Source organism: Osmia bicornis, chromosome 12, assembly GCF_907164935.1.
Source record: "Osmia bicornis bicornis chromosome 12, iOsmBic2.1, whole genome shotgun sequence".
Taxonomy (NCBI): Eukaryota; Metazoa; Arthropoda; class Insecta; order Hymenoptera; family Megachilidae; genus Osmia; species Osmia bicornis.
The window spans coordinates 4171589-4198575 of NC_060227.1; the positions used below are offsets into that span (position 1 = coordinate 4171589).

At 32.2% G+C, this 26987-nt stretch overlaps 6 protein-coding genes across 17 annotated transcripts; 4 read left to right on the plus strand and 2 right to left on the minus strand.

Moving 5' to 3' along the window:
* The first annotated feature begins 58 nt into the window (after positions 1-58).
* Positions 59-8577, plus strand: LOC114871381 (androgen-induced gene 1 protein-like). Of its 4 annotated transcripts, XM_029177195.2 has the most exons (6): positions 3052-3705; positions 5042-5229; positions 6712-6849; positions 6922-7139; positions 7231-7382; positions 8235-8577. In XM_029177195.2, exons 2-6 carry the CDS (start codon positions 5071-5073, stop codon positions 8279-8281), a joined length of 714 nt encoding a protein of 237 aa, XP_029033028.1. In that variant the 5' UTR covers positions 3052-3705; positions 5042-5070; the 3' UTR covers positions 8282-8577. The 4 variants fall into 4 exon arrangements, with proteins under 4 accessions (XP_029033030.1, XP_029033029.1, XP_029033027.1 ...); XM_029177197.2 differs by lacking the exons at positions 3052-3705; positions 5042-5229 and adding exons at positions 59-240; positions 1741-1908 and having other exon boundaries at positions 7231-8577; XM_029177196.2 differs by lacking the exons at positions 3052-3705; positions 5042-5229 and adding exons at positions 1119-1220; positions 1741-1908 and having other exon boundaries at positions 7231-8577.
* LOC114871374 (protein smoothened-like) lies at positions 8157-13958 on the minus strand. The gene is made up of 8 exons (XM_029177179.2): positions 13753-13958; positions 13219-13530; positions 12480-12920; positions 12241-12413; positions 11811-12151; positions 11426-11627; positions 11178-11348; positions 8157-11105 (listed from the first exon to the last, which is right to left on the minus strand). Exons 1-8 carry the CDS (start codon positions 13864-13866, stop codon positions 9815-9817), a joined length of 3045 nt encoding a protein of 1014 aa, XP_029033012.1. The 5' UTR covers positions 13867-13958; the 3' UTR covers positions 8157-9814.
* A 492-nt stretch (positions 13959-14450) lies between these two features.
* On the plus strand, positions 14451-19340 carry LOC114871375 (dyslexia-associated protein KIAA0319). Of its 2 annotated transcripts, XM_029177180.2 has the most exons (15): positions 14452-14885; positions 14983-15398; positions 15481-15650; positions 15732-16115; positions 16191-16416; positions 16492-16865; positions 16933-17044; positions 17115-17263; positions 17333-17523; positions 17602-17701; positions 17767-18087; positions 18157-18258; positions 18341-18526; positions 18600-18749; positions 18821-19340. In XM_029177180.2, exons 2-14 carry the CDS (start codon positions 14989-14991, stop codon positions 18746-18748), a joined length of 2874 nt encoding a protein of 957 aa, XP_029033013.1. In that variant the 5' UTR covers positions 14452-14885; positions 14983-14988; the 3' UTR covers position 18749; positions 18821-19340. The 2 variants fall into 2 exon arrangements, with proteins under 2 accessions (XP_029033014.1, XP_029033013.1); XM_029177181.2 differs by having other exon boundaries at positions 14451-14885; positions 14961-15398; positions 18600-19340.
* Positions 19341-19732: 392 nt separating this feature from the next.
* On the plus strand, positions 19733-21315 carry LOC114871379 (tripartite motif-containing protein 45-like; the record flags this gene model as incomplete). The annotated part of the gene is made up of 5 exons (XM_029177190.2): positions 19733-19974; positions 20035-20297; positions 20374-20564; positions 20631-20831; positions 20911-21315. Coding segments are annotated over 5 exons (1224 nt in total), but the record flags the coding sequence as incomplete, so codon positions are not given.
* Positions 21316-21384: 69 nt separating this feature from the next.
* On the minus strand, positions 21385-24708 carry LOC114871383 (peflin). 7 transcript variants are annotated; one of them, XM_046288155.1, is made up of 9 exons: positions 24622-24704; positions 24004-24263; positions 23744-23918; positions 23375-23653; positions 22862-23302; positions 22352-22752; positions 21845-22089; positions 21638-21763; positions 21385-21552 (listed from the first exon to the last, which is right to left on the minus strand). In XM_046288155.1, the coding sequence occupies exons 2-5, from the start codon at positions 24013-24015 to the stop codon at positions 23211-23213; spliced, it is 558 nt and encodes a 185-aa protein (XP_046144111.1). In that variant the 5' UTR covers positions 24016-24263; positions 24622-24704; the 3' UTR covers positions 21385-21552; positions 21638-21763; positions 21845-22089; positions 22352-22752; positions 22862-23210. The 7 variants fall into 7 exon arrangements, with proteins under 7 accessions (XP_046144111.1, XP_046144110.1, XP_029033037.1 ...); XM_046288154.1 differs by having other exon boundaries at positions 22352-22434; positions 22528-23302; XM_029177204.2 differs by having other exon boundaries at positions 22352-23302; positions 24004-24071.
* Positions 24709-24797: 89 nt separating this feature from the next.
* Positions 24798-26910, plus strand: LOC114871382 (survival of motor neuron-related-splicing factor 30). Of its 2 annotated transcripts, XM_029177198.2 has the most exons (6): positions 24798-24974; positions 25095-25318; positions 25452-25601; positions 25882-25887; positions 26189-26339; positions 26415-26910. In XM_029177198.2, exons 1-6 carry the CDS (start codon positions 24936-24938, stop codon positions 26556-26558), a joined length of 714 nt encoding a protein of 237 aa, XP_029033031.1. In that variant the 5' UTR covers positions 24798-24935; the 3' UTR covers positions 26559-26910. The 2 variants fall into 2 exon arrangements, with proteins under 2 accessions (XP_029033031.1, XP_029033032.1); XM_029177199.2 differs by lacking the exon at positions 25882-25887 and having other exon boundaries at positions 24799-24974.
* Positions 26911-26987: the final 77 nt, after the last annotated feature.

A 26987-nucleotide genomic window follows, 5' to 3' on the forward strand; every position in this document is an offset into this window, starting at 1 on the left:
CGAATCAGAGTACGAGACTGTGTACCTTTGATACATTCATCGTTGCCGTGACGAGTCGTGGGGTACGATCAGCTATCAGTTCGTGGCCGGCTTTCCATTAAAATTGTTCTGCATCGTGGATCAACGAGGTTTGCCATCTGCCCGTGGCCCGTTTACACGCTCTCCCGTTTGCCACTGGGTGCATGCACCTCGATCGAAAGGTTCGGGAAACAGGTCTTGCATCGCCGACGCCTCCACCAGGTAGGTCGCTAATAAATATTTGTTAGAATGAATATTGTGCCCGAACGGGATATGAGAAAAATTCAAGAAATAAACTAGAATTTAAATAAATTGCGCAAAAATCGAATGAGAAAAATTGTGATTTGTTTCATTTTAACGCGTTAAATGTCTTGGGATCATCAGTGACCGGTGTCATAAATTTAGTATCATCGAATGGTTGAATAAAGAATAGTGAAAGACTCTAATCGTAAGTTTCATTAGTATGTTAATTTTGTAAGATTGTTAACGAAAAATTTAAATTAAAGAATGAAAAGATAGTATTCTGAATAATTATAGTGATAGCGTGCCCTACTATGTACAGCGTTCATTTTACTGTATTCTGATAAACGATATTAGCTTTGAATTTAATTCCACTAATAATTAAGAGAAGATACTGAAGATAGACCATAAGACACTGTTTAGAAATTGTTGACAAGTTTTCGCAATTATAAATCGATTTGAATGGAATCTAAAACAAAAAATTTGCTCTTTTACATGCCATTTTAACAAAGTAATTAATGTTTAAAAAAAACTCAATAGCAAAAAATAGTTCTTTAAAAAATTCATGAATATTACAATAATTTAACTGAAGCTTTACGCAATGTAGACTACTTTTTTCCTTCAATAGTGAATCTTTGTCAAACCAGAGTTGATTTAAATTTTCCATGTAAAAAAAGGAAATAATCACTGCAATTAATGATAATTAGTAATAATTAACTTTTTTCTGGCATTCCTCCACCCATGTCCGCATAATCTACTTCATGTAAAACGCATGTGTTATATGTAATACTCATGCATGTGCATGAGTGTAAAATTGTATAGATATATGCAGGGATAAAGTGTGTATAATACATTACCATGAGGATTTCCGTTTGTCTATCACCGTTCACGGATGATATAATTATTGTTGTTCACCTTGACGGCACTTAACATGCTTACACGTACCTTATTGTTAGCAATCCGTAAGAATAATTCATTAAGAATATTGTGATTGACGAAAATTTGCATTTTCTTTTAACAAACATAATAACAATATTTTTCTTTGCTTGTGACAAATCATCAAGTATTCTTTTTTTAAAACCTGATCGCACCTAAATAGATCAATATTCGTTATAAAAAAAAAGATTCATGACGATTTCTTATTTTTGCGATTGACAAAGTAATGTATCACAAAACGTGTGAACGGTCGATGTAGTTGTATTGATCCTTCAACGAGGAAAAAACGGAGTACTTTGATATAAAACTATCTTTTTACATTTTTTGGTAAAAAAGATAAACAATTATTTGTTAATGCGATAAAGCAACAATCCAAATAACATTATATGTAAATGTCATACAGAGACACGTGTCAAGGAATGTCACTTATTATTTAATAACCTAACCTATAACGTCAGAAATAGTAGAATACTAAAGAATCGTAACAATAAAGAAGAAAAGAGTCATATTCTTTTTTTTTTTAATACATTATTCTGTGTGTTGTAGTGTTTCGTCAAAATGGCATGGACCATAAATCAGTTGTTTCACGCGAAGGCGTTTTTGGTTTCTGCATACACGGTATATAAAACGTATTTGTTGGTCATTCCTGTAGTAACGAACCAGTACAAAAATTTCGATGTAGGACAGTGGAGATATTTAACATTCTGGAATCTGGTAAGTACTCCTAATACATTTTCTTTATTAACAAACCTATTTTGCTTTTGCTTCAAATTATTGTTTGATTATAACTTAATATTCAGGGAGAAGTTTTTTAAATAAATAATTGATAAATAGAGTTGAAATATAAAAGCAATTACTAAACGACCTCTGTATTACATAAAATATAAAATTTCATTGTAATAGTAGTATTAGAGCTATCAATGTTTCAAATAATTTTTTTTTACCTGTTATTTTAAATTCTTATTTGAATAGAAATGTAAAGGATTCAATTATAAAATGCATTTATATGTTAGGCATAAGTAAGTACCTACTTACTGTGCTTCGTTAAATATTTAAAAACAGTCACTATATATGCTATACATGTATGTCAGCATCACGAAAACGTCAATAGATGGCACTTTGTTTCTGCTTAATCAGTGTAATTAAAGCTTCACCACACAATTCCATCTCTCTGTATATGTAACTCATATACATATTTACTCATTCACTGATAACTACGCGTATAACGTAACACATTTTTACGTTTGCATAACACCTTCTCGTAGTACTTATTGTTTTCAAAATAATGTCGCTTTAATTGAAACATAGTTACAAGGTTTATTGAAAGTTCATTAGTCACAGTGTCAAAATTATATGAATTAGTAAAGACTTTTTTTTTGAAACGTGTTTCTAATTTATTTATGAGCTTATCGAATTTTATATATCACTATCGCATAAAATTAGTCTATTGAACAGTACTATAGATAGTGCAGATATTTAAAGAGTCGAGCAGTAAAGTATTTGATCGTAACTTTTTTTTAAACTTACTGGTACAAGTTTGTAAGTGTTGTATAATAGTAGAAAGCAAAACACGTAATACATTACAGCAGTTTTTACTTTGAAGACTTCGCTCAACTCCTCGTTAAGTTTCAATTAGAAAGCGCGTGCGAAGTTGAAACAAGTTTTCTACATTTGTGTCTAGTGACGATACAAGTGTGCTGCACCGTTGAACTTTTATAAACTTGTAATTCGAGTTTGTGTTTATCAAAACAACATTTACTTTGAATGGTGTTAATCAAGAAAAATATCAATGCATTTTGAAGAGAAAAAACGATAGTAAGAAACAAAACCAAAGACCAGCTTCTATCTACAAAAATACATGCGCAGCTCATCTGCGCAGGAAGATAGTCGTCAGCTGCATTTTTTGTCTCTGTCTCTTCACGATTCCTCTCTATTTTGTACACGCCCATGTTCGTTTGAAAATATTCTATTTTCACGCTGCATTACGCACGTTTTGTTTATGTACTCATCGGCAAAGTCAATGAACGTTGTAGTTTAAAAATACTGAGAGATGAAAATTAGAAACACAGTGTATGTACCACTTGCCAGATACAAGTTAGCTAATATGATAACTCTGTTGGTAACAAAACAACGCGGTAGTGTGTCGCATGCGATTGAACACACATTATCACGCATATTTCTCTTAACTTACGGGTACATGATTTCTTCTTCATTTTTCTCCTCTTTTTTTTACACTTCTCTTTCTTCTTTACAAACACTTGGACAAATCTTGATTTTTGAATCGAATTTATGAGTCTCATACACATGGCGAACTACTTCTCTCTTTCTCCTGGTATATTTTCGCCTACCCGTCAGTAAGTCGTGGACCGTCGATGCGATCGATACTATTTGTGTGGGCTTTGTACATGTGATTGAGAAAAATTAAGTGTTTTTTAGTGAGACCAAACAGATTTTATTCACAAACAAGAAATCATTTGTGACACCAAAAAAATTAATAAGATAATTTGATCCGTCAGTATTATCGATACGTTATAAAATTACAATTTTATTTAGTGATGACATTTTATCATTTTTTATTACAATGAAATGGATGTAATTAAAACGGATCCCCCTATTTTCTAGAGTTGCAAATTAAAATAGCCAGCGCTTAATTAATTTAATTGTCGTGTTTTTGTTGTTGTATTATATAGACTAAATTACTTCTTGTCAACAACAATTATTTTATCAGTATTCGGTTTTTACTGTTTAAAGATAGGTACAATTCGTAGACTTTACACTTGCCTTGAATGTTCTGATTTTATTATTTATGATTAAATGAACAAGGCGAAAAATTGTGCAACATAAAAAATTATATATTGTACCGATTGGGATCGTTACCTTTACCGCGGGTATTTTGGAGTCATTAATAATTTGGAAATAATGTTAAAATTTAATAACGTATAAAACTGATGTTGTTTTAAATTTTGTTTAAAAGTTTTAGATGATAGAAATGAATAGCTACAATTATTTTATACTTGCAATCTTTTTTCTTAAAATTTTTATCACTAAGTAGATTACTTAAAGCTCATGATTACAATTCAGTCGTTTAAAAAACGAATTATCATTCTACATTTTTCTTACCATTTGTATTCGTATCTTTTTTTCAAATAAAACGTTATCGAGCGAATAAAAAATTATCAAAAGATAGTGCATGAGCAAGTAAATAAATTTTCTTGAAGGATTATGCCTTATGATAGTATCTAATTTTCTACTAGTCACAAAGTTCAACAGTCACCGCACATTCTTATACTATTATGTTGCGTACAGTTTACGTAATTCGAGAGTAAACTTTCTTACGTAATTTGTAATATAATGTAATAGCTATTGTTTTAGTATTTTGTTACCTGATATTTTGCGACACATAATATAATATAAAATATAATATAATATAATATAATACATTATAATATATAAAAAAATATAAATAATGATAATAGTGGTGAATATCGATTGATATATTTATCAATGTGTAAATAAATAAAATACAAACGCATAGTAGTAATCATGCTCAACATATGACAAGTTGTGCTTTAATAATAACCCAACTAGAGAATTTATTGAGATGTCACTATGGCGTCGAGGAAAACTTTCTTCTGTCACGATAAAAATGGGGGATCCAAAAGTTTCGTCCGAAATACATTTCACATTTCTCGAGTTACCAAGCGAGTTGGTTCGTGTAGTTTTCTTCTTTGATTCATCTATAAAGATAAATACCTCGTCGTTTAATCGTCTCCTTACAACCCAGTACATATACGATTACTAACGACAAGTACGAACATTATCATGAAAACTTGTTAAACCGTTTCAGTATACTGAAAACACTGACACACTTATGAGATGCGGGACAGCTTACGAATTGGATTCCATGTGACCGCTTGTCTGCTGTATACTTTTTCAGTGTATTATGATTATACGTACGTTGTTATACCCTCCAGTATCGCTCGAACGCACAACGCTTTCGGCGGGAAATTCAAATTTCTCACATTCTGGGACGCGGTTAGTATGATGGCTCGGTGACCTGGTTTCATTTTTTTCTTATGTATAACTAGGCTACTTGCCAATTACTCTTATGTAATTTTACGTTATCTAGTGAAAATGCAAGTATAAATTAATCTGTGAATTGATAACTGCATGTTATGGCTAGCGGTAGTTATGTATCGCTTGTCAAGAGGAAATTATTGTGTTTAAACTAATCATTCATAGATGTTGAAAACTATAACTGTTAAATATAAAATCTTTTACGCATTGATTGTCACATCTGTAATAATATATATGGAAATGACTTCATCTTTTATTAATTATTCATTACATTTAAGTCGTTAGTCATCGGACACCCTTGGTGGCAATTAACCTATTAATTTCCGACTAATAGCAAGTTGAATATAACAGAAATGAACTTTGTTAATTTAACCCTTGACCGATCGCGTTTTTATGGAACCATCTTATTTTAGTTCTTAGAACGCACGTGTTTCTTCTAACAAGTGATTGCAGCAATTACTTACTGTAAAAAGAACTAAGCAATTGCTTTTTTCTGATCACTTACTGCCTGTTGGTGTTTACGTTTATGGCTAGTTTGCAATGCGGTAATACTTGTAGAAGGGCAAAACTTAATTTTATACGAGTGCCACTCCATGTCACCGTGGAACTATGGCACGTGCATATCATATACGGTCAAGTGGTTGCCGTTATATAATTTGAAATGTTCTCATAACGGTACCATAATATTTTTATTTTATTCTTATCAGTCATCTTCATAAATTTAATATTACGGTGTAAGGAAAAATTAACCAATCGACGTGTATACATTAATAAATTCTGTGATTTATTAGCCAACACGTATCTAAGATGGAAAATCTTGAGAAGGGAGCTATAGACTTTCTGTCATTTTTGCACAGGCGAAACAGTAAGAGTTATCGAAAAAATTTTTGCGCCATTCTGTTTAGTGGGTCAAAATCTTAACTAATGGCCGAAAAAATTTTTTTTTTCGCTACTTCCGGTCTGACCGGAAATGGCCGAAAAAGGGTTGGCTCTAGAGCGAGTCTAATTCACTTTAGCTTGTTTATTATTCAAAAATCAATATGAAACACAATAAAATTGTTTATTAATATTCATTATTGTTGAATTCAACAGAGAGTTGAACAGAGTCAATTGCATGAGATTAGCATGATTTACTAAATGTCATGTGTCACAATAACACAAATGAAAGAACAGCGCATTTTGTATACGCACAATTATGATACAAATGCTTGACGTATGTAGCTAGCATGAAACAAACATGAAAGGATGCGAATGACACGCACTTGTGATATAACGAATCGTATTAATATTGTATTAAAATAAAATATATTTTATTTATGAAATAATAGGATTTTAAAACTAACGTAATAAAAGAAGAAATAAATAATAAACAACAAAGTTATTTATATTAATAAGGAAAAAGAGTATTAATTAATTATAATAATTATTTATTTATTTCAGATCATTCAAGCAGTATTTTTCTTTATATGCGTACTGAACGATTGGTTCGGTACAAACACCGTCAGTCCCAAGAAGCCACCGTTCATACGTAAATTAAAAGATTATGTACACGCAGCTTTTGCTTTTCCAACCGCGATGGTAAGTGTGGAAAACAATAAAAAATATGAAAATTTAACATTTCGCAATTTTTCATAATTTTTTTTTTTACAGTTCGTTGCGACAATTTTCTGGTCTTTGTACGCCATCGACCGTGAACTGGTATTTCCAAAAGCTCTTGATCCTTATTTTCCATGGTGGTTGAATCATCTCATGCACACAACGATTGTAGCCTCTATTTTAATAGAGATAATTGTAGCACCAAGAAAATATCCAAAACGATTAAAGGGTATCCTAGGCATCCAAGCACTTATGGTATCTTATTTAATATGGTACGTCACGAATTTATTGATATAATTTACAAACCAAACATTTAATTATACTAAGTATTTCGATTTACTATAATTTAACAAATTTTTTCAGGATGCTTATAATATTCAGCAAAAGCGGTGTCTGGGTATACCCAATATTTCACGTGTTGAACTTGCCCACGCGAACTCTGTTCTGTATTACAATGTTGGCGTACAGCACGGTACTTTATGTGATAGGAGAATCGTTGGACAACTTCATCTGGGGTAACGAATACATTAAACACCAAAAATCTCACGCTAAGAGCAAGTAGCCTCGCCCGGGGATTAGGTGCCGAGTTCGATCTTACTTTAATCTCCTCCCTCCATTAAGGTGGCGGTGAATAAAAAGAAAGACGACAAGTTTTCTACCTTCCCCAATCCTTAACCCCGTCCGTTACGAACGTTACAGCATGCATGCGTGTCATCAATTGAATTACATCATTTGAAAGTCTAGTAATAATGGTGCATGCAGAAAAGCAACGCATTTATTTCTAACACGTTGGCTGCGGAAACAATTCCAGAACAAACAAATTTACGCGCTATACGCGTCAGCTGTGGCGAACGTGTTAACCGAAATGCTCAAGAAACAATACGGTCATTCATTTCTTCACCGGAATACGTTACGGAGCTGAAGCATGTAAATGATCTTTTCGTATGGCTTGTGCGTTTCGTGTGCAATAAAAAAAAAGGGAAGACTAATCATTGTAACGACATACACTACACGCACTGTAGTGCCTGATGTAAATTAAGTGTATAAAAAAACACTAGCAACACACATACGTGCAAACAATAAAACGATTATTATATTATGTTCTTTTTTATACGTTCGATAACTTTGTTTATTTTTTGTTTGTGTAATCGAATAAATAAAAAATGACAAAATATGAAAAGAAAATAGCTACACGCGGTGCATGCAAATAAGAAAGTAAATGTACATGTAGTTTACACGTATCGAATATACATATGTATATGTATTGTTCCGCGTTTTTAAGGTGTGTATTATTACACACGTATACACATACTTTGTACACACTTTTTCTCGAAACTAAAATCCGACTGTATTTGTATCGAGTGTAGGAAAAAAATACGTAGCCGAGAATATCGGACCGGATTTGAAAGCATAAGAATATGGCGAGTTGAACAAGAGGATCGTGCATTTGCGGACAGATTGAACAGAGATATCGTTAATTGTACCTGCCCATCGTTTCAAAGAAGACACAAAGCCAAATGTCGCAGCTAGAAATGCCTTTAACATTTGTATTAGATCTTGCTAGGAAAATGAAATTCCACTTCCTTTCTTTTTTGTATGAGATACAAAAATAAGATGTTTAATCGACAAGGAACACAGGGTTTGTTAACACTACATTTGTTTTTCTACCATTATTTTTGAACAGAAATGAATAAAAGACATTGTTCTTAATACGTGTTTATGAATTTTGAACATCATCATGATTACATGTGAACCTAAGATAATATATTGGGATACTTGTACATTGAGAATAGTTAACACTTTCTGTGGATAAATTTGGACGGAACGCAGAAAGTCCGTGTTAAAATGTACGTAGGAAATATCAATTATCGATAACGGGTAGACCCTCTTCTATAATTACATACATGATAGCGAGCCTCGTAATAAACGTTCACTGAGGTAGTTTCAATGTGATGTATAATATTCAAACGGATATTTTAGGGATGTTCTATTTTAGATACGTTTCGAGAAACGTGGACAGTAACCGTTTTCATAAATAAAAGTAATATTCGAGATCTTATAGGAAAGTAAACATACATAGGATTATCAAAGTACCAGACAATATCTTATCTTAATATATTATAAAAATATAAAATTTGTAAGTCAGCAGATTTGTCCCTTATGTAAGAATTATTTGTACAATCACGTTGTTTTGCATGAAACATTTACACTTGCGTTTAGAAATAGAAATTGTTAAAAAAGAAAGAAAAAAAAAGACGAAAAAAAAGTTACTCCATTCATACACTTATCTTTTTATGATAGAACGATAAAAAAAATGCGTTTTATGTACTCGTTATCAATGTTAGATTATATAGATACATTGAAATTGATTTGCATACTATGTTTAAAATAAACATTAATCAAGTAGCTGTCGAAAAGTCTGTGGTAAATGATAAGATAAAATTGAAATTCTAAAATGTAGTTACGCACATATATGTAAAAATCAGTTGTGTACTCTAAGTACAATAGGGTATATATTTTACAAATATTGTAAGCAACAGAGCAATATTAAAAATAGATTTAAATTGTACTGTATAAAAGGAAATTATGTTTATAATACATTTATACTTCTAGTATCGTAAATTGAATTATTTTTTACGATAATGAAATTTTACCGCAATTTCACTGATAATAAAAAGTATAAAATTAAACAATATGCATTGTTAAACCTAAGTTATTTTGAAATACTATACATACACAATCAAATGTCATGCTATTGCCCTATTAAATGTACACGTACTTAAACACGACGAATTAAGTATAATTTTGGCACTATTACATTGTCATACAATGCTGGTTATCTTTTTCAACAAACACCATCCTTAAGCAAGGATAATAAAAAGACCCTTAAATTTACTTTGTTGCAGTCACGCCTTCAAAGTATAAATTCTAAAAATGTACCTTACAGTTATGTAGCGATGTTTTTGTTCTTATTCAGTTGTGGTGAAATTTGCGTACCCTTTGAACTGCAATGTCGACTGTTAATAATTTCGTCTATGCTTTGTTTCAACTCTTCCATCTCCAGAATGTCCAATGGTAAAGAAGTTTGCGTTGCCATTTCTCGGGCATTAGTATTTTGTCCTTCAGACTGCATGAGCCTTGTTAATTCAGGACAGCAGGAGGTAAGACTAGAAGCCAGATTGCCTATTCCAGCTTTTCTATAGATTTCTTTTATTTCTGCGTCATTTTTTAATTTTATATCACTAGATTCTTGAAACAGGTGTTTTAAAATAGTTTCATCTTGCAATAGATATTTGCTTCTGCGACCCTCTCTACTCCTTCTGTCACTTTCATGACCATAACTTTTGGAGCTTTTGTTACTGCTTTTGCTCTTGCTACGTTCCTGCGGTTCTTCAGGGTCTAGCATTTTTGTTTCCTCCTCTGGTTGACTGTCTTCGCTGTCACTATCTTGATCATCCTTTTCTGCATTACCAACTTCAACATCCACGTCTTTTCCTGACATTCCTTGGTGCCGCTTTTCCTCGCTACTTAAATTCTCATCGCTACCACTCTGTCCTGGAAATAAGAACGGCAGAAGCATACCTGCGTTCTTTCCATCGAACAATTTAGAGTTTAGGGTACGTTCATCTAGTCCAGCACTTGCTGATCGTCTCTTCATATTAGGCACTTGAACCGGCGGTACTCTTGAATTACCACCTATGGTTAATGCGGATAGTATCTGCGCACCAAGCTGACTTTCTTGCGAGGTTGTACTACCTCTTCTGAACAATGGTCCCACTTTACCGGATCTTGACTTTCCAAAATCTCGTCGTCGCTTTCCCCGACGACCACGCGAGCTGCTTGCAACTTTTCGCGTTGTCTTCAGCTCGGCTATTTGAACCGATATCTGAGAGTCCAATGAGTTCCTTCTAGATTCTACTGACACTCGACGCACGCTAAAACTGATCTCAGAGTCCACAGAATTTCTTCTGTTACTAGACACAGAGCCAGTAGTGCCACCAACAAGCGCGCCTCTACGTGTAACTAACTTTGGCAGTGCAGCAGCCCACGTCGAACTGAAATCCTGAGAAGCTACAGAGTTTAGATCAAAGTTTAAACCAACAGGATCCTCGTGTGTGTTATGAAAACTAATCGATAATCGACCAGCATTATTGAATGTCTTCCGTTTTGCAAACGCTTGAGCAATAACTTTGTGTTTTTTTAATCTGATGGGTTCTTCAGTCTCACAATTGAAAGTTCTGATGAAGATAAGGTTGATTTAGTACATATTAAATTTGGTTTTAAGAGCAGAAAAGTTCTCGCCGTCTTACCGCCTGAGAAATCTAGTCCAGGTGTCTACAGTTGAACCAGTCCAAACCCAAGAGGACATAAGAATGCCGGCAAAAAATGGAGAAAGTAAATGTAACTGCATTTTTGCAGCACTAGGTCGAAGTTCCATTTTACATTCAGAAATATCCAAATATTTTGTTGTTATTGCACATCTGTAAATAATAGACAAGATTTTGGGTGTGTACTGTGTACCATTGTACTATGTAATTTCTATCAGTATTATTCTCACATCATGTAATTTCTGAAGCTTTGACGCCATTCCCAAGAATGTTGGAACTCGTAAATGTGGCAATAAAATGTTACAACAACTGCAGTAAATGTGAAAATCGAAAATAGACCCATACGCACGATGGTTTCTCGTATTTTAGCACTTGCTCTTTCAGATATAATTTCTTGGCTACTTATTTTCAGCCGAATCAAAGTGATTAATCCTAAAAATGTTAACAATAATATTAGTGAAACTATATTATATTAATGATGGTTGAAATATTAACAATTATTCCTAAAAACAAATATACTTACAGATTATGTTCTTTAGGAAAGCATATAAGAGAATACATTTTATTACTTTGATTACATAGATAAGATAAAATAAATGTATGTTTCATACATACCTCTGGATAAAAAGTATCCTCCAACTAGTAAAACAATCAGTACAGGACCAAGCAAAAACCAAGCTCTGACTGCATGATTAGCATAACCCACAAAACATATACCAGTAACACTATTTCCATCTATTTCTCCTAATGCCATAATCGTAACAGTGAGAACAAGTGGGAAACACCAAGCAATTAAATGAAAATAAGCACCCTTCTTATCGATTCTGTCTTGGATTTTGCCTAATGCTTGAAAACTCATATGCCAAGCATATGTAAGAATCACAAACCACACCATAGCTGCCATAAGGGAGTAATACACAAGGACAAATACTACCACGCATGATAAGTTTTCTCCACTGAAAATACATCAATATTTAAAATAATTTTATATAAAAACAAGGATACTCTATAATAAAAATTATTATAAATGTTAAGTGCAAGCTACCTTGGTTCACTCATCCTTAATGTCCCATCTTTGCGGCACACAATCACTTCCCTGCTTCCTGGTGTAAATTGAATAAGCCATCCAATACAGGACATCATAAAACAACAATTGATATAGAATATCACTAAAGCTGGATATTTATTTGCACTTCTCCAATCGATTAAAAACGTTACCTAAAATTTTATACAAATAAAATGTAATTTTATCTGATTGCATTCCTTCATTTGCATAATACTTACAACTGTAAATAAATTAAATGAGCCACAAATTCCTGCAGCCCAAGCAATAAAAGAATGAATTTGTTTATGTTCATCTGGTGTAAAAAGTGGGTCATTGCACTGTGTTCCACAACTTTCAACTCCTTCAAATATTGCAAGCGCATTGTCAGTTGGGACCAAAGGTTTCAGGCACTTGCCAGAAATATTAAACTTCAACTCCCTGATATCATTTTTACATAATTTAGGAAATAATTCTGTGTCTTCGCATTTGATAAAACTCGGCCATATCGTATAATTAAAAATAATTCTACAAGGTCCTGAAATCATTCTGCACATTTCCTGAGATGGTAATTCTACTGTATCATTAATACATTTTGGCATGAATATTGAACATAAAAGGGGCTGGACAACTGCCCAACACTTTGGCATGTGTCTTAATGCTTGTAATACGTGTAATCTCTCCTAGAAAATAAAATAATTAATTAAAAACATTATCTCTTTGATCTTTTGTTATAAATAAAAGTTTATTTGAAAAAGTAACACAAGAGAAAGCAATGAAACACTACAGGTATAAAAGTCAAGGCAGGAAGTACCTGAGGTGATTTTAAATAGGGTTTGTCTGTACCTGGAATAGCAGGTATAAGGACTCAAATGAAAAGTATAGTGTTAAAGCTTTCAAGATTTCTCTTTTTCTAAATCAGAAAATATATATTTATAAATGCATATAATATTAATGAAACAAAATATAAGTCTGGTATACCTCTATAATATCTTGGGTCACATGCTCACGTATAAGCTCCAAGGTAGTAGTAGTATATGGTAATCTTGTACCCATGCATGTATTCCTCTGCATTTCTACACATTTTGCTGGTCTACGGCAATTCAAGGAATCAGATGGTAATTCACTTATAGGATACCTGTCCAGCAGGTAATTGTCCGGCAGGTGCCTGGAACTCAACTCCAAACTTTTCCATGTTTTATTTTCACCATTGGAATTGGCGGCGAAACTATGCGTCAATTCCGATGATACTTGATGAAAAATTAGAAAGCAACAAATCAACCGGAGTTTCATCTAAAAAAAAAAGAAAATAATTAATATTCATCCAATATTATTATCAATTAAAAAAAAGGTTCGATTACTTTGCGGTAATTTCAATTTCATATCATTTTCTTAACTGTTATGTTCCGGCACGCTATTGGCTCAATTAAAAACAAAACATCACGTGTACAACACCAAGATAAACAGTACAAGTATTTTCAGAATAAAAGTAATTCTTTAAGATGCTTTACTCACAGCTAAACACCAATTATTTCCCGAGTAAGTATAGTCTGCCACGGAGAAAGCTCCCCGTTTCGTTCGAACAAAGCGTCTTGCATCTTCTACGTTCGCGACAGCCGCATCCAGCATACGAACGCTTGGACCACACACACGTTGTGTTCGCTTGCAGCCCACCCACGACGAACTCGGCGAACTTGTTCATACCTCTTTCCGGTGTTTGAATGCACGGCCGTAAAGAATTTAACGAATACCTCGCCAGTGGCAGTAGTGTCGATGTTGTTGAGCAGTAGTCAAGTGTCTGCTTATCTTACCTATTGTCAATCGTTAATAATAATTTTATGTTTAAATAAACAATTTATAAGTAATGCGATTCTTTAATTTGTCCTTTTAAAATTAAGTTTAGTCAGCTGTATAAAAAAGACATTCCACAAAACAAATTGTTCATCCATAAATTTATTTTGCTGCCTATGTAATTATTATTCAAGAAGTCGAATGATAAGATGTGTAAGCTGTTTAATTTACATGATCAATACGTACAGCAACAGAGATGATATGATTAAACATACGGCAAAGCGTTTATGGAAGCAAATAATATAATAAAAGTAATATAAAATAAGGTGTAACAAATTTTATTAATTTATTTGTTGATTATTTTCACTGGTGTCGACCTCTACGAATACTTTGTTCAAATACAGATAATACAGGTGCGCAAGTTGTCAAACGATATACATAACGTGTAGGGTTTACGGACGGTTATTTTCCTGGGTTTAATGAATAACACATGGTGCTAAATAACGACGATATCAATATTATTTGGATAAGAGATTATTAGCACGCTGAAATTTTATCGCCTTTTCCTTAGTCGATCTTTCTGTATTCCGGTGTAACAGGAAATATGATAATCGTCCCTATAGTTAATTAGCTGCTGGTGTTGATAATAACATGCTGCTAATATATGATAAGCCTGTGCCGTGTACGTCTGCACGCAAGTTAGAATTAATACCACCGAGACGTTTATTCGACAGTCTGCGATCTGTATTTGATAGTAAAGTAGTTCAGAAGGTGACAGATGTTTCATAAAATAACCAGAATTTACCTCAACAATTTTAAACCTTCGTTATTTTGAATTCGAATTACACGAAAACAAGGTAAGAATTTCTTCAAAATATACACAAGAAACTGCAAGTTTAAAGTAGAATTATATGTAAAGCACAAAATAATAGTACATTCAACTTTTTTTTTCAGCTTAAGATGTTTGAGATCTTTTACCTTGGATTGTACTTATTGTTTTTTGGAAGTTGCGTTGGGGACTATTCAGATTGGGACACGAAATGGCAAATGCTGTGTCCTGGATTATTTCCCAAAGTATTCACGAGTTACACACCTCGTGGAAATTTTTCTAGCGGTATATATACTATGCAACCTCATGTAAGCGAGATAAAACACTGTGTAGCTGTATGTTGTACTAAACCCACATGTAATGTGGCATTAATGCACAATGGTACTTGTTACCATGTGCAGTGTGAAAGTTCCAAATTATGTATACCTTTATATAGAAAAGATTTAGCAACTGAAAATCCACCTAGTATGGTTCTGGTTAAACCAGTGAAAGAGGATGAAATATGGAGTATATTATTAAATCAAATAAACGACGATACTGGGTAAACTTTATATATAATTTTGTGACTTCTATGTTATATTTGTTATGGTAAATGTAAATACTTTTATATTTGATGTTTTTAGAAGTTTACTTATGGATGGCACTGAAATGGATCACATACTTTTTAGTGAAACAAGCGAGATAAGTTGTATCACTAAACCAGATTGTTTAGAAAATGAAGTATGCGTTAAAAACGATAAATCTGATGTTGGAATTTGTGAATGTGCTATTGGATTCAAACGCAATATCGCGGGTAATTATACTATTGAATGTTTCTTATAAAAATGATTCTGTATTCTATAATTCAAATTATATTTTGTATTCATTTCGGTAGGTATTTGTACTTTAGTAGAGGATATAGAACTTGGGGTAACAGCACAAGCAAAGGCAGAAAATGAAAAAGATTCTAATACATCTATGAAACCAACCATAAAACAGTTATTAGTTTCTGCTGTTTCAAAAGAAGTACGCTTACCAGAAAATGAAGTAACTTTATCTGCCTATACTGTCCCTGCTGAGCAGGAAAATGAACATTACAATTATGTTTGGAGCCTTTTAAGTCAACCTGAAAGCCATACTGGCACAATGACTGATCAGAATCGAATGACTGTTAAATTAAGTAATCTTTCTGAAGGTTTGTATACATTTAAAGTAACAGTGAATAGTTCGAATGCGAATGCTTATGGAGAAGCATATGCAAATGTCAGTGTTTTGCCACGTAAGTGCTATTCAATTTACATGTATTTCTTTGAATTCAATTTAGTTTATTTAATAATTTCATTGTTATTTATAGCCAAGAGAATAAATCAGGCACCAATTGCCATAATTTCACCAGCTTCGCAAGTTGTAAAATTGCCGAATACTGGAGCAGTATTAGATGGTTCTTCGAGTAAAGACGACGATCGAGTTATTTCTTATCACTGGGAATTACAACAGGGTCCTATTGGATATCAACCTAATCTAGTCGATACACCTACTTTACAGTTAGATAATCTTATTCCTGGAAATTATACGTTTAAGTAAATATTTATTTCTATCTAACAAATTATATTTACAATCTACAGTAATTATTTAACATCTCGAAACTTGTTTAGGTTGACTGTTGAAGATTCTGATCATATTACTAACTCTACAAGTGCTAACATAACAGTCTTGAAAGTAACTGATTATCCTCCTAGTGCTAACGCGGGTCAAGATATTATTATATATTTACCTCAGAATACATTGACACTCAATGGTAATTTGAGTACAGATGATCATGGGATAGCAAGCTGGGAATGGACAAAGAGTCCTTCGGATCAAAATAAAGCAGTAGATATGCAAAACACAAGAACTCCATACTTACAATTATCTAATTTAGAGGAAGGAATGTACACATTTGTGCTGAAAGTAACAGATGATTCTGAACAGTCTTCTACAGCTGAAGTACATGTATTTGTAAAACCACCAACTAATAAACCACCTAAAGGTAATTTATATAAAATTAAAAGCTTAATCTCAATGTAATGTTTAATCGCTATTGATTTATTAAACAGCTGATGCTGGTGAAGATATAACTATAGCATTACCAGAAACCAAAACTGTACTCGATGGTCGAAAAAGCAAAGACGATATTAAAATCGTATCTTATCACTGGGAGCAAGTGAGGTACTTTTAAATTTATATCTATTTTATTACATTTGTTACATGACAAAATAATAAAAAATCTTTTTAACAGTGGACCTAATAAGGCTGAATTCTCTGCAGTTAACGAATCAATTACAAATATTACAAAATTAACAAAGGGTGATTATGAATTTAAGTTAACTGTAATCGACGATAACGGAAATAAAAATTCAGATACTGTGCAAGTAAAAGTCACGCAAAGTATGTATTGAAATTCATCTTAAATGTTTAAAATTTTTACGTTCTTTTCAATTTAATTTTATTTCCTAGATAAAAATGCTCCTCCCAAAGCAAACGCAGGTGGCGATCAAGTTGTTGTAGCACCTATTAGTGCACTGATTATTAATGGATCTCAGTCGACTGATGATTTAAGAATTAGTGAATGGATATGGACAAGAGATTCATCTAGTCTTGCAATAGGCACTATAATCCAAGATACGGATAAATCGTCTGTTTTAATGGTAATAATATTTAACATTATCTCAGTAGAAAACTTTAATTTATAATACATATCTTCATTAAAATTGTTTATTTTATAGGTAACAGATGTCGTTCCAGGCAGATATGTTTTTAGATTAAAAGTAGTAGATGATCAAGGTCTTAGTAGCGAGGATACTGTATCCGTGATAGTGAAAACTGGTAAGTAATTTTTTTTTTAAAGTAAGAAATGGTTTAATACAAATTATTCACTATTCTTTGTATAGATCCACAATTGTTGCATTTGGTTGAATTAACGCTGAACATTGGAGCAAACATGCTAACGGTATCACAGAAAAATTCATTGATAGTAAAGTTGCAAATGTTATTACGAGACGAAGCATCGATCGTTGTTCGAAATTTAAGAGCAGAACCACATACGGGCAGAGCGGTTTTAATCTTCTACGTTGAAAAGAAAGGAGGAAAAACGACTATGCCTGGACCGGAAGTGGTCAAACGATTAAAAGAAAAATTAAAACAAGATTCTGGTCTTCTTCAACTATCAGTTGCAAATATTGATACTGCTGTATGCCAAAATAATTGTTCTGGTAAACATTTTTTATTAACTAATATTATTGGAAGTATTTCATTTCTGTATAAAATTTATTTTTAAATAGGTCATGGGGTGTGTGATCAAGAGACAAGGCTATGTATGTGCGAAGCATTTTGGATGCAAAATTTAATACAGAAATATTTCGGCAATGGCGATTCCAATTGCGGTATATTAATTAAAATATGTCGAGTAATAAATTAAAATTCGAAATTAAAATAAACTAAGTTAAAAATTAATTGCTTTTTCAGATTGGAGCATTCTCTATGTAATAATAGCATTACTATCTCTGGTCGTGTGCTGGGTTGGTCTTATTTGGGGTCTTGTTTGCCTATGCCAAAGAATATGTTCAGGTAAACGACGTTCCCTTCGCGCCAAGAAGAAACCACCACGTTACTCTCTTTTGCAACCGGAACCAGAAGACGACAGTAGCACATGTAAAACACTATTCCTTCCATTTTAATTTAAAATAATATTCCTCGATTAAATAAATTTCTGTTTGTTTCGTAGTTTCAACACATAAAATGGTACTATCTGAATCGGATACAGATTCTGATGACGTCTTATTCGAGCATCGCAAAGCAAAGAACAGTAGTCAAGCGAGAAACGGTAAATCTCGAAATGGCTTTATTAAAGTGGGTTCTAGGGTGAAAACATGAGGTAACAACTGTACTTATAAACGTCAAACTGCATCGTGCGTTAAATTGTTTTAATTTAATCGAACGTTTCAGAAATGTATAGAGCGTAAAACCTCGTATAGTGACGCACATTTGTGTATGTTTGGCCAAAAAAGAAACAAAAAACGTAAAATACTAGTCAGTTACAAGGCTGTAATTTTAAATATGTACCTAACAATATGATTTTACATACAGAAAAGAAAGAATGGCCATCTGTATAAAAAGATGAATGACAACAGATATACTTAAGTTTCGATTAGAGATATACGAGAACACGTTTACTTCGTTGTATCATGTTTGATTCATTTCAAATAATATATAATTATTTGTATTGTGTACTTGAAAATTTTTATTCGTAGTTATATCGCTGTTTGTACATATCAGCGATTCTGTAGCACAATGATCAAACACAGTTTGATTACGGCCTTAGAAAGTATTGGAATTAGTATTTATAAATCATAATCATTCTTTATCTATATATTCTTTGTATGTACTACTTGCTCTTTAATGTGTATATCATCAATATTATTTTTACACTGTGTATGGATAAATAATAAAATTTTTATCCATATGATTTAAGTATCAATTCATTTTACTCAACAGTAGTTTTAGTTTTAAACAATAATATCCTATGTTGAACATTTATATTTTCTTAACAATTTCCATTAATTTTAATCCGTTTGTATTTTATTATAATTCTATATAAACTAAGTAGGAAATGGCAAATCTGAATTTAACATAAAACAGTATAAAGTGTCCATAATTTTGCTTCACTTGCGCTTGCTTCAGCGTTATTTTTAACTCGTTACGTTATAGCAAGGGCGAAATAGTGTAAAACGAATTCGTTCTATCCACCGTCGAGTTTCTGGACGTAATACGTTTGTCTAAATTGGTGAGTCCATTTAATTAAATCTACGTATAATAAAAATAATTATTTATATAAAAATGTCTTTGAATCTGATATAATTAACTTGTAATAAACTGCATTCAGTTGTGAACAAGGTTGATAACAGAATATTTTATATGGATTTCATTAAATGTCCAAAATATCAATCTGTAACGAGTTGTTGCGGTGGAAAAACGTCGATGGATAGGGAAAATAAGAGCAACGAACTTTGCAATAGAAATCTTACATTCCACGATCGAAAAAACGAAAATACATGCCCTGTTCTTAATACAGAATCAGTACATTTCACTAAAGATGAACGGTAGGTACTACTAGAAAATAATAATATAACAAAATGTAACGGAATGCTTTTTTCATTTAGTTATGATGAATATTCGAATATGTCTTTAACATGGGGTATGAACAAGACAAATTCTATGTATCAATCTTCTTCTGAGTTACCTTATGGTATAAGATATGGAATAAATAGCGAATGCACACAGAAGGAAACTATTTCTTCTCTGGAAGGCAGGGGAACCAAAGAGTTCCACTGTCCAAGATGTGGTAAAGGAATGCAGGAACCAAGACTACTATCTTGTTTGCATCCAATATGTTCACCTTGTGTTTTGGAACTAATGAGCAAACGTAAGTAATCTGAAATTACAGAAAGAAGAATATAATCTAATTTAAAATATAAATTTGTATTCATGATTCTTTAAAGATATCAGAATTCATGGTACCCCGTTCAGCAATTACTATGAAATATGTCCTTTATGTGATTTCCCATTACCAAATGCTAATTCTCCAATTCCACCTCCACATTATCCTCTTCAACATCGGCTAGTGATGAATGCTATACGTTCCGGATTTGCAAACAAAGTTCTTTGCGATGCTTGTACAGATGAAGTTATTGTGAGTATTAAAAATTTCTATCTACAGCAGGTATACAAATACATATTGCTTTTAATATTTTTCAAGGCACTTGTTCAGTGTTCCACATGCCTTCGTAATTTCTGTTTAAATTGCGGAATGGAACACCAGCAACAAGTCACCATGGAATTGAAACCATTGAGACATACGATAAGACCGATTTGGGAAGCTACTAAAGTGCGACGTACTGCACTGTGTCAAAAGCATCCCATTCACGCATTACGATTTTATTGCATTGCTTGTCAACAGGTTCATAATATGATCTCTTATTTATGTAATAGTTTCTTGTACAACTAATGATATTTTAAATACACCATTCATGTTTTAGGTAATTTGTAAAGAATGCATGTGGACTGTTCAACACAGAGGTCATGCAAGTGAAACAGCAGCTGGAGCTGGTAAAAGAGTTGCTTTATATTTGAAAGCAGTGTTACAACGAGCAAAGGCACTTTTAAATATACTCTTGACACAATATGATCAAAGTATGTTTTTGAATGGTACTTTTGAAGAAATGAAAGATGCTTTTGGTTCAATGGATTACCGGTATGTTAAACTGATAGTTCTATTAACATATGTATATATAAGTATGAATTGTCATGTGATAAGTATGCTGTATGGTTTTTATTATAAGTTAAAAATTATTTCGATAAACTGAAAATATGAGACTGTCATTTGAGGTACAAGTTAAACATTCCTATAATATATAAGAGTAATATAGTAATAAAAATGAGAAAGCCACACCTATAAATTTTGTAATACTATTTGTATATAATAAATACTTATTTATAAGAATGATGAGATATTCATGAAAAAATAAAATTTATTTCAAACCAATGATGCTATATTAACAGCTGATGCACATATTTTTGAAGTATTAAGCAAGGGCCATGATGCAAGACTGATCCACAGCAAGACCAATGATGAACACCAGGGTGTCCAATGTGACCATGCCCACATCCCTGATATCCACCTTTAATTAAACAATGATGTGAACTATTTGAAATATGCTATTTATATTAATAATACCATATTACTTAATTGATTAGTTATATTACCTGGCATAGTTCCTCCACATCCACAAATGGCTTCTTTTTTACCACCACTTGAACAGAATGTACAGCAATGATAGACACCAGTATGTGGTTTCAATATTGATGCTGCTGTACTTCCATTGAAATTCTCTATGAAGATTATTTTTAATTCAAAGTATGAAAATGAATCCAAGGGTTTGTATATTCTGTTCAAATAAGTATTATTCTTACCTAAAGATGTACTAAACACTCCTAAGAATTTCAATCTTTTTATTATTGTGGGAGCAAGGCTTAATATTTCTACATCTGAACCATCTGCCAATAATTCATTTGTGACAGAAATAGCATCAAGAAGATGCCTTGCCCTTTTCAATCTGCTGAACTCTTGAATTCTTTCTTGTGCCTGTCTAGCATGTGACAATGCAGGATCATGACTCCAAGCTTTCTTTTCATCATTTATAGCTTCATTAAAACATCTATGTTAAATAGATAATTGTTATATAATGTTGTTCATATTCGTATCCATAAATTATAATATTAAAATACATATTGTTGTATAATAGGTAAATTCTTAATTTAACACTTTGCATTGTCATGTAATAAGTGTTTGAAAACATGTTTTTCATTTATGTGAGGTAGGTAGGTAGGTAGGTAATAAATACTTTATATCACTGTCATTTGAGGTACAGATTTCATACTTAAATTATACTTCAGTAAGTTCTTAAGTCATGTCCTTACCTATGTAATTAGCTGTCTTCTGATCATGTAACATCATATATTGTATGAATAGCTGCTATTGTCATGTTCCAATACATACATAGCTTAAGTTATTACATTTTATAAAAAATAAATATAGGTTAGAATAGTTTCAGAATTATAAAATACCTCCTTTAAACATACAATTTAAACATTACCGTTTTCAGTAAATTATTTATTATGTCTGGTTCATATAAACTAGCTTAGGATTTGATATTCCATACTGTTCATGTTCAGAAATGTATGTACCCATCTGGGGTACCTAGCATGTGGCCGACACTGGGGTTTGCACCCTGTGCCGGCTTTTATTTGAGCTGCGTGCAAAGGGGTGTGGACCCAATACCGACGCCAGGGGCCCGCTTTTGGTGGTGAAGCCGTCATATCTATTGTTGAGAGAAGAACTGTATCAACCTCTCCTTGCTGTTCCTTGAGACACTGACTGACAATGAGTAATGGGGTATAGTTTTTGATACCAAAGGAATCTGTTATTACCATCAAAGTGCGTTAGACTGTTGCAGTACGAAGTATTTCTGATTTTTATACTTGGAAAAAAGTATTATTAATAAAATAATAAATTAATAAGTATCGTATGTATATAACCGAGAAGTTATATACAATTTAAATATTTTATTTTTATTCTACTGTTTGCTGAAAATATTAAAGTCATTTGCTATCTAATAAAATATGCAGCTAATACTATCGCAATATACACCTATGACTTGATAAAAAATCTTAATAAAATAAGCTTTGAATTATAATAGTATGTTATAAGCAACTACAGTACATCAGGTTAGGCTAAATTAAACATACTGAAGTCAATAATTGTTAAAAATAAGAATTGCTATGTACTGCAGCTAAGTGCAACGCCTAAAAATTCTTCAAATTCAATAGTAATGCTTCCTGTTTGGTCAGTATCCCTTACTCGAAAGGCTTCTGTAATAAAAATTATATAAATTATTATTGTTATATGTATTTTTTACCCTGTAATTTTTATAAATTATTTACCTGTAAATCTTTGGATCTGTACACATAATACAATAAACTGATCAATAGTAATACAAGAATGACCATCAGGGTCACTTTTTTTGATGAGAAATGAAATAAATTCTGGACTAAGCCTATATCCCATTTGTGTTAATGCTGCATTAAGTTCGCTTTCTTGTATATTTCCTGAATTATCACGATCAAAACCACGAAAAACACCAAGCCATGCATTGATATAGTTATAAAGAGCTTGAAACTCAAATAGGTCTATTGTACCGCTTTTTTCTTTATCAAACATGCCTATAAAAAACAAAAAGGCAAATAATTCTAAACATTAAGATACATTATTTTCAAACATGTTTATACATTAAAAGGATTTTGAAAACACACCGATCATTAGTTTGCAAGCATTATCTGAAAATGTTCCTCCCTGTCCATTTGCCAAAGCAGCTTTTAATTCTAAAGCAGTTATTCTTCCACTACCATCTCTATCTACAGCAGCAAACCATTGTTGCACTTCAGGAGATACTTGTGATTGGGAATCAGTTGTTCCATACATTGATCCCTGAAACAACAAAATGTAAATGAAAATTAAAAATTTTATTTATCTATAGCAAATTTGTTTATCTGAAATATAGAAATACACTTACTGGATATGCCATACTAACAATTTTCTGTCAAACAGATTTGTACTTCACTATATTATCAATCACTATTACTACAACATAGAAGTTACTACTGCATATGATGTTATGTATACGGACCACATTGTACCTTGATAAATTGGATACAATTTGTTACATAAAATGGTACTTGAAAACAGTTTATAATTAATTTGTAATCAATTTAACAAGCTAAACATATTTTATAAGCTTCAATTTTGTAGTTTTCCAACTATGCATTGCGCGCTCTGAAAATAGTATTAGTAGCGCTATCAGATGATGATCAGTGAAACTAATAAAGCAGAAAACTGTCTTTTCCTAAAAAATAGCCAATTTTTACGCTTTATTCATACAAATAGCATTTTCCATGATCATAATGTAACTCAAACAATAGTCTTAGAATTCATTTAAATTACTAAAACCAAAAATTACAGAAATGTCATTTTATGGATCCTAAAATGTTATAGTCATTCAGCAGTAAGCAGAACATTTTAGGGTTTCTAAATCTATAACATTATTACATTATTACAATATGTTCTCTTTTGCTACTGTATTTATTGTATACTAATTAATAAAACAAACTTATTTTATGCGTATAATGCTTACAAAATGTATGTACGGAGACGGAGGAGACCTGTAAGGTTTTATACAACGTCGGTATTTCAGATTGTATCACGAATTCTCATAAGATGACTGGTCTATCTCATATCTGTGGTTATGCATTTCTGAAAATTATAGTGCCATCTTACGAGTTGTTTGCGTTTATCGCATTCGTATGTATACATAGAGGGTAGGGTGTTCGGCAGTGTTCACTTTTACTGCTTTTACTTGCTTTTGTGACAGTAGTATTAAAGCAAGAAAAGAAGGCTGTTAGATTATATTTTTAGCTTTATCAGTTAGCTGCAGATTTAGATTTCAACATGGACGATTTACAGAATTATAAATTGCAACTACAACAGGTAAGATCGTTATTTATTGTTTAACCTAACTTAAACGGTAGAATGGCGAGTCCATTTTTGGTGTATCTCCTTGTTTATGATGTTGCAGTGTTAAATGACTTTTATGTGTCACTGTTTCAGGTGGAAGCAGCTCTTACCACGGATCCTAGTAATGAAGAACTCTTAAAATTGAAAATTGATCTCGAGGAAGTAATAGAGCTGACACATGATTTAATTAAATCACAGCAACAGGAAAAAAGGCAAGCCAATGGCATGGATGCTAAAGATCCTATTTTACTTGCAGTTCTGGCCAATAAATGGAAGGTTGGTGATCAGTGCATGGCACCTTGGAGCGAAGATGGCAAGTAAGTAGTTGTAATGTTTGTATTGTTATATTTCTAATGCAAAAAGAAAGTCATCTATTTGTACTGCTGATTGATAAATAAATCTGTCAGAGAGATAACATCTGCTTTACTAATATGATTCATTTTTTCTTAGGTACTATGAGGCAACCATAGATGCAATTAGTGAAGAAGGAGTTGTTAATGTAACTTTTAATGAATATAAAAACACTGATGTCACAATGCTCAGTCAGTTAAAATCAGTAGCCAAAAGGCCTGCATCAGATTGGGCAGATCAAAAATCAAAGTAAGTTTATGTTTGGATTTATTAATTTTATTTATTAGCAGTTATTAACATAATCACCCCACCCCCTGCAATTTTTGAGCACATCTCAGTTTTTGAGGAACATTGCGGGTTAAGTTTTATGAGAAACAATGATTACTAATCATTCATTTTTCTCCTTATTCCTTTATTCCCAATTGGCCACGATAATCAATCCACTGTTTGGTGTGCTTCGAACTGAAATTCCATTATTGTTCATTTGTCTCTTGGTAATGAACTGTCCATGTACATCGCTGGGACCCAGGAAAAGGTAACAAGAAATATTAGATTTTTGTTGAAATATTGTTTTTAACTTAACATATCATACATGAATATGTATAGTACGCTAGATTAAGTATAAACTTAAATATAATAATAATTTTTAACCTTATGAAAATTAAAATCTTTAATACATGTATCTGATGCATAAATTTTATAATGATTGATATAATGTATTCATTACAGAAACATTTACATTTTCATTTTTAGCAGTACTTTAAAAGTGGCAATGTCTCAATGAATCTTCATTTCCAGTAGTTACTTTCATAAACGATAGATTCATTAATTTGCAGAAAAATGCAAGCTGCTGCAGTAGCAGGCTCTGATCCTAACAAACAAAGAGAATACCTTAAGAAAAAGAAACAGAGAAAACTTCAGAGATTTAAAGAGCTTGAAGAGGAACGTGAAATGGAAAAAAATAAATGGCTAGCATTTACTAATAAGGTAACATTGATAAACAATTTTTAAAATCGATAAAATCACTTGTTGATTATTAATATGTTATTTTTCGTAATGTAGTCTTCAAAGAAAGGTGTAATTAAAAAGAGTATATTTGCAACACCAGAAAATGTCAATGGCCGAGTTGGAATTGGAACATGTGGTGTAAGCGGTCGAGAAATGACCAAATTCAGTAATGGTGAAAAATGGAGGAGGGGAGCATGAATGCTATTGTAAATATGCAATTTAATACTTCGTGACATAGAACTATCAATTATTAATATTATTATGCTGAGTTCAGTTCTCAAAAGAACTGAAAACGTATGTTTTGTGTTGTGAAAATGGTTAATTGAGCACATGAATGAAGAATGTTTAGTGGTTACTTTTAGATCGCGCGTAGATGTTATATTATAAACGAACAATGACCTCAATTAAATCCTGCAATTACTTGGATTTTCTACCTTTCTGAAGTGGATGTATTGTTATGAATGAATGTATTTCTAGATTAATACATTTATGTGGATATGATTTGTTTATAATCTGTAATGGATACGAATAAATGTATATTTTAAATTCAGACTATATTTAGATATTCTATTTAATAATTGTCCTTGGTACAGTTTTATTTAGTTCATATAATAAATATCAGCGAAA

What these genes read in the sequence shown, in the direction of transcription:
- LOC114871381 (XM_029177194.2), top strand. Translation starts at nt 5,071, where the DNA reads ATGCGGGACAGCTTACGAATTGGATTCCATGTGACCGCTTGTCTGCTG. An exon ending in TTCTCACATTCTGGGACGCG is followed by an intron (nt 5,230 to 6,711) that starts GTTAGTATGATG and finishes TATTTATTTCAG; the next exon opens with ATCATTCAAGCAGTATTTTT. An exon ending in ATGGTATCTTATTTAATATG is followed by an intron (nt 7,140 to 7,230) that starts GTACGTCACGAA and finishes AAATTTTTTCAG; the next exon opens with GATGCTTATAATATTCAGCA.
- LOC114871374 (XM_029177179.2), bottom strand. Translation starts at nt 13,866, where the DNA reads ATGCTGGATGCGGCTGTCGCGAACGTAGAAGATGCAAGACGCTTTGTT. An exon ending in AGGATACTTTTTATCCAGAG is followed by an intron (nt 11,628 to 11,810) that starts GTATGTATGAAA and finishes TAACATTTTTAG; the next exon opens with GATTAATCACTTTGATTCGG. An exon ending in TGGACTAGATTTCTCAGGCG is followed by an intron (nt 11,106 to 11,177) that starts GTAAGACGGCGA and finishes TATCTTCATCAG; the next exon opens with AACTTTCAATTGTGAGACTG.
- LOC114871375 (XM_029177181.2), top strand. Translation starts at nt 14,989, where the DNA reads ATGTTTGAGATCTTTTACCTTGGATTGTACTTATTGTTTTTTGGAAGT. An exon ending in CAAATAAACGACGATACTGG is followed by an intron (nt 15,399 to 15,480) that starts GTAAACTTTATA and finishes TGATGTTTTTAG; the next exon opens with AAGTTTACTTATGGATGGCA. An exon ending in ATTCAAACGCAATATCGCGG is followed by an intron (nt 15,651 to 15,731) that starts GTAATTATACTA and finishes TCATTTCGGTAG; the next exon opens with GTATTTGTACTTTAGTAGAG.
- LOC114871383 (XM_029177204.2), bottom strand. An exon ending in TGCTTGCAAACTAATGATCG is followed by an intron (nt 23,654 to 23,743) that starts GTGTGTTTTCAA and finishes TGTTTTTTATAG; the next exon opens with GCATGTTTGATAAAGAAAAA. An exon ending in ACAGATCCAAAGATTTACAG is followed by an intron (nt 23,303 to 23,374) that starts GTAAATAATTTA and finishes TTTTTATTACAG; the next exon opens with AAGCCTTTCGAGTAAGGGAT.
- LOC114871382 (XM_029177198.2), top strand. Translation starts at nt 24,936, where the DNA reads ATGGACGATTTACAGAATTATAAATTGCAACTACAACAG. An exon ending in CCTTGGAGCGAAGATGGCAA is followed by an intron (nt 25,319 to 25,451) that starts GTAAGTAGTTGT and finishes ATTTTTTCTTAG; the next exon opens with GTACTATGAGGCAACCATAG. An exon ending in GGCTAGCATTTACTAATAAG is followed by an intron (nt 26,340 to 26,414) that starts GTAACATTGATA and finishes TTCGTAATGTAG; the next exon opens with TCTTCAAAGAAAGGTGTAAT.